General features: G+C 39.4%; 1 protein-coding gene across 5 annotated transcripts in view; it reads right to left on the reverse strand.

Moving 5' to 3' along the window:
* The window catches only part of CEP131 (centrosomal protein 131), a 36,597-nt gene extending 29,141 nt beyond the window's left edge, over positions 1 to 7,456 (reverse strand). For 3 of the 5 annotated variants that reach the window (XM_087924975.1, XM_026701777.2, XM_087924973.1), the window contains exons 1-2: positions 7,073 to 7,456; positions 3,573 to 3,757 (exon numbers count right to left, since the gene is read on the reverse strand). In XM_087924975.1, coding sequence (XP_087781101.1) covers positions 3,573 to 3,740 — 168 coding nt within the window. In that variant the 5' untranslated portion in view covers positions 3,741 to 3,757; positions 7,073 to 7,456. The remainder of the gene's footprint in view (positions 1 to 3,572; positions 3,758 to 7,072) is intronic. The other 2 variants (XM_026701778.2, XM_087924974.1) reach the window with 2 other exon arrangements.
* Between the last annotated feature and the right edge of the window lie 3,161 nt (positions 7,457 to 10,617).

Genomic DNA, 10,617 nt, shown 5'->3' on the forward strand with positions numbered 1-10,617 from the left:
TTGTTACTGCAGATAGGCTGAGACTGATGGTGGGAAAAAAATTGTTGAAATCATAATGGAATTTGATTCTTTTCCAAGGCCTAGTTAATGAAAACATAACCAATGAATCCCAAGGAAAGTAGAGGTTAAAGGAGGTAGAAGTTGAGAAAGTATTCTCAATCAGCCAAAAAGATGTTGGCATATAGTGGAGCTATGTGTGTATGAATGGGTTTGAAAGCAAAGTATGCTATGTTGGCATGGCTTGAAGTCCCTGTTGGTATATAGTGCCTCAACATCCATGGTAGCTAAAAATATGTCAAGGAAATTACCCATGGAAATCAATCTTTTTAGGACATTGCAGTGTCTCTTATGTAAGCTGGGAGGTTGCTGGCATAAAATTGAAGTCCATGTAACCTGATATTCCAGCATGTAATGGTACAATGCTTGACAAACAACAGCCCAGAGTTGTGTATCAAAGTACAGAGAAAATACTTGGTCTGAGCTCTTGGGGTGCCCCTCCATAAATATGGTCTTGTGTGTCCTCAATAACTTCTTTCATCAGATCACATAATTTTGTCTAATATACTGTCATTTGGATATGAAGATAAAAGTTAGTCCAGGGTGGCATTGGATAGCCTTCTCTCACCTTTCTTGAAATAATCCAGTTTACTCATAAATGACACTTATCAGCTTGCTAATGCTGTTGTTCTTGAGATTTTGGATACCATCTTGTTCTGCCCTACTAACAATGCTGTTTTATTCATTTTTACTGATAAGTAGAAAAAGTAAACGTGCTGATAAGCTTATGGGCAAGAACATTCAATATAATGATCTGATTCAGGGTTACATCTACCTGGGGGTGTTCATGTAGTGTTATTTTCATGCATCTGGGATTTGGTATAATCTACGGTATTGTGTAGATTGAATTAATGACTAAATGTATTGTTTTGTCTTGAAAGTAAGTAATCACTATGTTTTAAGCAGCAAAAACAATGTTTTTAAAGTTCCCAGTGTTGTCTATTTTGGGTAGATTTAGTGAAGCAAAAAGCCTTGCCTCAGAACAGGCTCATCAGCTTGGTCAAGTGGCTGGCAATATAGATTCACAATATTGGCCAAGGCTGGGGAAGAAGGGATTATTTATGTAGGATTAATTAGATTGTTCTTGTAGTCAATGGTATTCTTGGTAACCATCTCCAGGTCAACAATTTAAATGTCTTTTTTTCACTTTTTTTCAGTATCTGTATTTCATGTCAACTTTGTTTTAATATCTTCTATCTTTGCAAACATTTATATCATTCTGTAATCCTATTGGAACACTTTCAGTATTGTCTTTGTTTAACCCAATTTGCCTCTATTAGACTCCTATAATTATTCAATATTCCCACGCTAGCTATAGATTTTCCCATATTTTCTTTTTTTTAAACTATATTTTGTCTTATTTTCCTCCATTTGTCAATTTCCTTGGGTTGGTTGGTTTTTGCTTGTCTCTAGAAATCTATGTTCAGCTTTCATGCTTTCTTTTTGCTATACAATCCTTTCATTCTCTTTCATTCTTTCTTTGACTATCATAACAGCTTATTCTGAAAATTTCCATTTTTTAAATTTTGGAAAATTTCCTCACTGATGGTCATGAGGTGTGCACTATAGTTTCTTCTCTCACATGAATGGCAAATGTTTTAATATAGTAAAAAAAAATGATAAAATGTCACATAACCCTATAAACTCTGCATAATCCCTACCTATCTATTGTTGAGCAGAGAAACAGACCGCATTATAACACTGATGGCTCAAACACATTTATTTCTTCTTGCAGGAGTTTCCTGTGTGTTAGTATCTCACAATTCCAATAAATGACTTTAATAACTTTATAGCTAGGTCTGCTCTACCCCCAACCCAATTTACAGGTCTAAATGATTGAATTTGTTAGTACATTGTTGTAATTCAAAATAATACATAACTGGCTATAAGGCATACAATACATGAATGAAACATTTTCTAAAGAGGGATGATTATTATAAAAAGATACTGCAATTTTGTAGCCTTACTCAAGTTAAAATTCTCTTGTGATCTCTCATGATTCTGTAGTTTTCTACCAGGCTGATGTTTTCAAAGTGAGTTACAGACTTCTCTCTATGGGAGAGAAGTGGGGTGAGAGAAGGATCTTAAATGCACTCTACTATCTCTTCTGCTTCAGCAGTGAAATTCAGGTGAGTTTTTTTTTCACATTAGAAATATTAATTTTGCATTTTCTTTTCATTTCATTGCCAATTTTCTGTCAATAGTGCTTTGCCTCTTGAGGGAGGAGGGGAGGAAGGGATAACATAAAGATTGATAAATTATTATTAAGCTATTAAGTTTCTGCCCTTGAAAATGTTTGAAAATTAGACTGTTCAGGATCTGGGGCTTTGCCAGTCTCTGAAGGATTGTTCACTTCAAGGAAGATCTGAGGAAAGCACCATTTTCAAAGTGTTTTGTGAGACATGGCCTTCTTGCATATTAACAGAAAAGAGCTACTTCACTTTCTTCTGCTTCACACATCTCCTTCAGCGTCCTGTAGAATTTGCAAAAAACAGGAACTTCCCAATGTGCAAAACCCCTGCAGGGAAGCATCTTCTGATTTTGACTGGTGCTGGGGAAAACTAAGCAAAGATTGGAAGGCAATGCTTTCTCCACATTCTCCAGAATTCCTAAGAGAGATGCTGAAGCTTCTTTTGCCTTTTGTGAGGGAAGAGGGGTAAGAGAGACTAGGTATGTTTCTAGACAATGTGAAGTATTTTGTCAAGGCAACTATTGTTCTTTTTGTTGGCTGTAGATCCTGTCTTTCATTTGGTAGCTCCAAACATTATGCAAAGCAAGGTAGTCCCAAAGGTGCTTTTTCAGGAGATAACTGGACTTCCTTGTTTTTTTTTCTTTTGAAGATGTTTCGCTTCTCATTGGAGAATCTTCTTCAGCTCTGACGGGATAGTGGGGAATGGAAGGATTTATATTCCTTGCAGACAGCTGGTAATCTGCATCCTTTTAGAGGGTCGTTGAAGCACTTGGAGGTTCATCTGTGTCCTCAGGGCCACATAAGTAGTGCTCCTGGTTCCTAGACTGCAATTTTTTTCTCTGGAAATCCATTCCTACTCCCACATCATTCAAAGGGTGTTCATCCCAAATTGTACAATTAAAAGGCTGTAGAGATTCTCAGTCATCCAGGTCATGGTTGTCCCAAAGGTGCTTTTTGGGACAACTAAGGCAAGGTACATAGTGCTTTCTTCTTTTTCGCTACAAAACACTACTAGTGAGACAGGTGGGGCTGGGACAATGAATCGCCCAAAGTTACATAAAGTTACAGCTTCTGAGGTTGAAAGTGAAGAGAATCTGACAACCTCTTATCTGCTATACCGCTACTCCCTCCTCTCCCTCCCCGCCCCCCTCTCTCCAAAAGAATCACAGAGTGCAAAGCTCTTCATCCACATAAATTGAAGACACATTATTACTTTGGACATCAACAGAAGTTAAAGATTACACTTAAACCAAATCCATTCCCTAGGAATGAAATGAATATAAACCATTATTAGAATAATGCTTGTTACAACATGAATACTCACCAGGATATTCGTCTTAGGTTTGTTTTCTGTAATGACAGAAATGGATCGAGCAATGTGTTTGCCTGGGGAGGCACTGCTAGGGCGCTGAAGCACTTGCATAGGCAGCCCTGTAAGAATGAGGTCCACACCATTGACACCATTTCCCTGAGTGCCACGGGCACTCTTCATTTTGTATTAGAGAAGCCCTGTAAATAAAGGAAAAAGGATGAGTAAATTGATCCATATGTCTTGCTTATTCCATGCGCTTATTATTCCACTATTCCATTATGCCTTGGAATTACTAAAATCTCTTGCCACTGGTCATACTGGCTGAATCTAATGGGAGTTAGTAAAAAAAAAAAAAAAAGTGCAGGATGGCAGCATCAAATTCTCTCCCTTTGAATTACAAACCATTTGCTAAGCCCATATGGGGAGACCAGTTCCAGCTCCTAAAGGTCAAACTCAATAAAGCATGGGCACTTTGCATTGGTTGCTGGAGGCAATTCATCCTTAATTTGTTGCAATACAGCATCAGAAAGTATGATTGGCAAAATGTTTTGTTTTCCTAATTTACAAGAGAAATAGGCATGGATTTTGTATTATTTTTTTTTTCAGACAAAAAATTCCATCAGTGTAATTTTGAGTGGACAAAGATGAAAAAAGAAGGCAATTACCAGAAACAGATTTGTTTTAGTAAAACTTACAAAATGGAACCTGAATGTTGGAATGTAGAGTCACCCAGTTTTGTCCTGAAGTTCACTCATCCAATGTTAAACAAAACATCTTGTTCAAAGAAACTAAACTTTTCTTGTGTCAGAATGCTTACTGAGACAAGTACAGTACAACCTCAGCAGCTATTCCTTCTGCCCGACAGTTCCAATGAACCTATACAATTAAAGGGCACTGACCACCTTAATGCAAAAAGTGCTTTTCAAAAGATAGAGTATCATGCATGTTTTTGTACTGAACACTAGCTCTCATGCATTAAACCCAAACTGTTGTTTATTTATTACAAGCAATCTGTTCAGACTTTAGAGAGAAGCTATTTATCCCATTTGAGAGCTTAAAAAAGAAATATCAGGAGAAAAAATATTTCACATTTAATTTTAGCTCTGCCACCCCCCTCATTCTTGCCCACCGTGTCTTTCTTCAAAATTATTCCCTATGGGAATGATGATCTCAACAGAAAAAAGATCAGTTATAATCTTAAGTGGTTTTGGTTTTTTTAAGTTCAGCTATTCTGGGGGCATGTTTTACATTTTTTGAAAGATATACTTCTAATTCTATTTAGAAATTAAGCTTTTTTCTTAAAAAAAACCTGTCCATCCATAGTAACTGCCTTATACTTTCAATTATACAAAAGTGTACTCTAGGAAAACTTCAGGTGTTCACTGCAATATGTTAGTGATTGTATTATTGACAATGAAATCCTACCATTATGTTTTAAAGATAGTATTAAAATTACAAATAAGCAAATTACAAATATTCTCTTGCATTTGATATTTGAGGTTCTTTTTACACATTTTATGAGAAAAAGAACATAGAATGAATTTGACATACTATATCATTTATCCCATGTAAAGTGTGTAAAAACTACCTCAAATATTAAATGCAAGAAAGAATATATTTCACCTACATAGAGAGATTACACTGTTAGAACTGTTTCTTCTTTTAACATATTTGCCACCAGAATATTATTGCTTTTAAACTTTTGAGATGTGTTTCCAAACAAGACAATCTCTTATTTGAAGTTATCAGGTCACATGAGAAACATTCACTGAAATATGGCTTTGAGACATCCTTGATATTCCACAAATACAAATATACATATTCAGCCACCATACATAGGTGAATTCTCTGCAATCTACAGACATTTATTATTATGGTGGTTGATTCTATGACTCCAATCACATCAAATGTGAAAACCACATATCAGTATTATCAATTTACTAGATCTCAGCTACAAAAATTATTTGCTGCCATATGATGGCCATCTGGATTTTTGCAACCTACAGATTTTTGAACAAGTGCATAAACTTATGACCAAATTTATGCACCTGACAATGCATACAGGAGCAAGAGTAATGTCTCTTTTTCGCACTCTCAGTTATGTATTCACTTAGCAATCATATCGCTTCCAACTTGGTTGCTAAATGAGGAAACAGCTACATTTAATGTGGCAAAGCATTGAAAGGTATACTGTGTTTCTCATATAATAAGGCCGGGTCTTTTTTTTTTTTTGAGCCCTGAAAAAATGGCTAGGCCAACTTTTCGGGGGGTGACTTAATTCCCCCCCCTTGCATCTTCGGGCAGGCGGGCAGCAATGGCTTGGATGTTGACCTCGGCATTGGTGGGGCACTTCATATTGGGGTCAACACAGGCAGCACCATATCTGGGTGTGCAACAAAAGTACTTCCTAACGGCAAGCCCCCCCACCATTCCCCCCATTTCGCATGTTTTAATATAGGCCTTAATTTGGGGGGAGGGGCTTAATTTCATTTCATGCCTACAAAACATGCTGGGACTTCCTATTGGGGGAGGCCATATTGTTGGAGAAACAGGGTACTATATGTATTATTTTAATTTGGCAGAATGATTTGCACCTGTTGGACAGAAAAATAAAAGCATAGGATTCTTAAAATATTAGCATGCATTTTCCCCCAAGCCTGCCAATATACATATTTAACATACAAATTACTGTAAGCATTCATACAAGTGATTTTTTTTCCAAAAAAAAAAAAAAGAGAGAGTGGAAGCCAATGCTGTACGAAACACAGATTCCTGAGTATTCTAGTCATAAGGACTATCACCTGGCATTAATTTCCAGCTCTTTTGCTGAAAAGCATTAATAGCATTTTAAAAACAAAAATTATAATTGTCCACTTTACCATATGCATGGTGTACTGTATGATTAGGAAAGTTCGGCACAAATAAATTTAGCCATCTTTCAAATGTTGGGTCAGGAGGCAAAAGGCATCTCTTTAATATATATGGTCTTTGGGGACACCAACAAAAAAGAAGCTTGAAGCAACGCTTTTAAACTTTCCGAATTTCTCAAAATGCTGAAAGGAGGCCAGGGAGAACAGATGGGGGAAGCAAGGCAGGACCACCACCCCCTTCCCTCTTCTAAGAAGACTTTTTTTTTGTCTAATCCTGGGGAGAGAGCAAAGAAACCCCCCCCCCCCCCGCATCTTGGGTCCCCTTTAAAAGAACGAGCCCGTGCAAGGAAAGCTCTGCAAAAAGCTTCGCCGGAACAAGGAGACGACGCTGCAGTAGTCGGGGGAAAAAAGTGGGAACCTACTCCGACAAATGGGGGGACCGGGTTGGCTTCCCCTCCGTATCCCAGATAGAGGGAATTAGGAAGCGAGGGAGAACCTTTTATGCCCTTCACCTTATATACATACATACATACATACATACATACATACATACATACATACATACATACACACACACACACACACACACACACACACACACACACACACACACACACACACACACCCCACCTCTTCACTTACCTGAGACAGACACGCGTGGTTCCTCTTACCCCCGCCCCGGACGCTTGAGGGAGGTTCAGGGGATGGAGGGGCAGCTTTATTCTTTCTTCTCGGGCTTCGCCGTGGAAGTGGGGAGAGGGCTCCTCGTTCAGCTCGGAGCCCACGTCCACAAGAGACAGCTCCCCTCCTTCCCCAGCAAGGAGGCTTAGCGACTAAGGGGAAGGGGGGGGTCCTTCCTCTCCCCCACCTCGCCCGCCCCACAAAAACCGAAACGGGGAGGTTGAAAAGCGGGGGCTTCCCGTCGCTGCTGCCAACACCACAGCTCCTTCTTAGCCACAACAAAAGTGGGGGGAAAGCGCCGCTAGCAACCATCCGCACGCGCACTTGACTCCGGGCGAGCTTCCCGCCCCTCCTCGGTGCTCTTATTGGCCGCCTTCGGGAGACGCGGCCTCCTCATCGGCTAATCTCCGTGTCCTTCAGTTGCCAGAGCTAGGTTGACAGAGCAAGGGGAGAGGCGGGGAGATAGGGGGGGTGGGAGGGCAGCGGTGCGAGGCGAAAGCGCGTGCCGAGGAGGAGCCTCCCCCCTAAAGACCCGCCTCTTCTCCCGCCCGGAACCCTCTTTTCTGGACCGCTCTTAGCTTGCAAAAAAAATCTCAGGGACCAGGCGAGCGTTTGTCTCGGAGCCCCGGTTATGGGGTGGGCGGCACGAAGGAGTGGGTCCTCCGCGGTGGTCTTGCATTTCCGCCCCCCCTCCTTACTTTAACCGTCGGGGAGAAATATTAGTGCAAACGCACTTCAAAGAAAAACTGCCGCCTCCCCCATGTACTGTAGTGAGGGGGGATGGGGCGAGATAAAAACACCCTGCAGGCATGCTGGCGCCTCTTCCCCATCCCCAATTGTTTCCTAGTATTTGAGCGTTGCACCGAAACTACGAGGCTCGGTCGTTTAATGCTGTAGTCGGAATCGAGTAACTAAACCGGCTTTGCTACCCATTGCTTCACCCGGTTGTTTTATTTCGCAATGGGCTTAATCGTAATTGCAAACAAAGTGTTGAAGGGCAAGGAAGGAATAAACCAGTTATTATTCGAAGGCATTCGCGAGAGCTGCGAATTGTTCCACAGAAACCGGCGTAAGGTAAACATAATCGCCAAACATAAATATGATCCAAACTATTCTTTCCAATTCTAATAGACAAGAGACAACGCTCGTTGCTTTATCTGGTCTGCTATCTGCTGTTCCGCTAGGCTGACTTCAACCATTTCCTCTAGGGATTTATGTGTTACCCAGTCACCGTTGTGAAGTATCGAGGCTATTTATTTATTTTATTTATTTTTGTCAATTGCTTACAAGATAATAAGTATAAGTAAAAACATAGTTATGAATACATGGATACATATATAAAAAATAATATATATATATATATAAAAGAAACAATAGGACAGGGACGGTAGGCACGTTGGTGCGCTTATGCACCCCCTACAGACCTCTTAGGAAAGGGGTGAGGTCAATAGTAGACTGTCTAAGGTTAAATTTTTTGGGTTTGGGGAAGAAACCACAGAGTCAGGAAGAGTATTCCAGTCATTGAACACTCTGTTGCTTGATGTCATACTTCCTGCAATCAAGATTGGTGCGACTAACCGTGGCTTTGTATCTATTGTTTGCTGGTAGGACATTGCAATGTATGATTTTATATACTATACTTAGATCCGACCTAAGGAGGCATAGTTCTAACTAGATTTTCTAGCTCTAGAATTTTGAGTCTGGTGGCATAAGGTATTCTGCAATCAGTAGAGGAGTGGAGAACTCTTCTTGTGAAATATTTCTAGACTTTCTCAACTGTGCTAATATCAGATACCTAATGTGGGTTCCAGACTGATGAGCTGTATTCGAGTATTGGTCTAGCAAATGTTTTGTGTGCTCTAGTTATTAGTGTAATATTACCAGAGAAAAAGCTATGTAAGATTAGGTTAACAACTCTTAATTCCTTTTTGGCTATGTAGTTACAGTGGGCTCTAGCACTTAGATCATTAGAGATGAGTACTCCAGGATCCTTGACAGAGTTTGGATCATCAACAGGTCTTGACTATTCAGCCTGTATTTTTTTTTTTAACCAATATGTGGGACAGAGCATTTATTTGTTGAGATTTGAAGTTGCCATTTGTTTGACCATTCTGATACATAGTCAAGGTCTTTTTGAAGGGTAGCAGTATTGTATGTGGTTTTGAATAGCTTTACATCATCAGTGAAGAGAACGCAGTTGCTCTTGATATGATCACAGAGGTCATTTATGTAGAGTATGAAAAGAGTAGATCCTAGAACACGCCTTGGGGAATACTGTTGCTACAGTTTGACAGGATGCCCAATTTTGACCATGTTGTCGTTCAGAGAATATTTCTATGGTATGCAGGTCCAGAGATACCATAAGATTTTAGTTTTAGGAGTAGTTTGTTGTGTACCACTGAATCAAAGGCTTTACAGAAGTTTTATGTAGATTGCGTCTATTGCTTTACCCTGATCGAGTTGTGTAGTCCATATGTTTTTGCAGTGTAAGAGTTGCAGATTACATGATAGTTTTTTTCTGAAACTAAATTGTTTATTAGAGAGTAGGTTGTTTGTTTCTAAGAGGAGGAGGATGGATTGGTTAATAATTGATTCCATGACTTTACAGGTGACGCAGCATGAAGAGATTGGTCTGTAATTTTCAACTAGGCTGGGGTCTCCCTTTTCGAAGATGGGGATGACCGTGACCATAGTTTTGCCAAGGAGCTGGTCCTGAAAGATTATGTTTAGAGGTTCAGCTATGGCAGTGGGTAGCTTTTTAAAGAAGTAGGCACATATTTTGTCCAGTCCAATAGATAGAGATGGTTTTAGATTGTGTAGTGCTTTTTCAACATTGTCTTCTGTAAAATCAATATGTATTAGATCATTTTAGTTGTCTGTGGTTCAACTAGGAAATACTGGGCATGATCCATTGTTGTTTACAAATACCGAGCCAAAGAATGTGTTAAAGAGGTTGGCTTTAATAGTGTCATCATTGCAGTCTTTACCATTAGGTCATTTCAGGGGTGGGATGGACCTTGAGTCTTTTAGTTTATTGTTTATGCAATTGTAGAAAGCATGGGTGGAATTGGTGCATAGAAGGTTTTCTTCTTGTTTAATGTGATAATTGGTGCATTCAGTTTTTATCTGGTGGCATAAATTTTTGTATTGGCTTTTGAAGTTGTCAACGTGACCAGATTTGTTTTTCCGCCAAAATGATTTCTTTTTGGATTGAAGCTTCCTTATTGTTATGGGTAATTTGTTTTTTTCTGGTTTTGGGAGCTGTTAATGGTACATATAGTTTAATGACTCTTTTGACTTCAAGTAAAAATATGTTGTAATGGTCTTCTACAGTATTGCAACCAGTGAATAGAAATTGCCAATCAAGGGATGAGAGATCGTTGTTTATAAGATCATAGTTGCCTTTTTTGAAATTATAATTGGGGATTCCGTCATTGTGATTATTTTTTGTGTGGACGTATGTTGACACAAAAGTCAATCATGTTGTGGTCACTGTTGGAAAAGGG

Source organism: Pseudonaja textilis, chromosome 2, assembly GCF_049901715.1.
Source record: "Pseudonaja textilis isolate UNSWEBS1 chromosome 2, rPseTex1.2, whole genome shotgun sequence".
Lineage (NCBI taxonomy): Eukaryota > Metazoa > Chordata > Lepidosauria > Squamata > Elapidae > Pseudonaja > Pseudonaja textilis.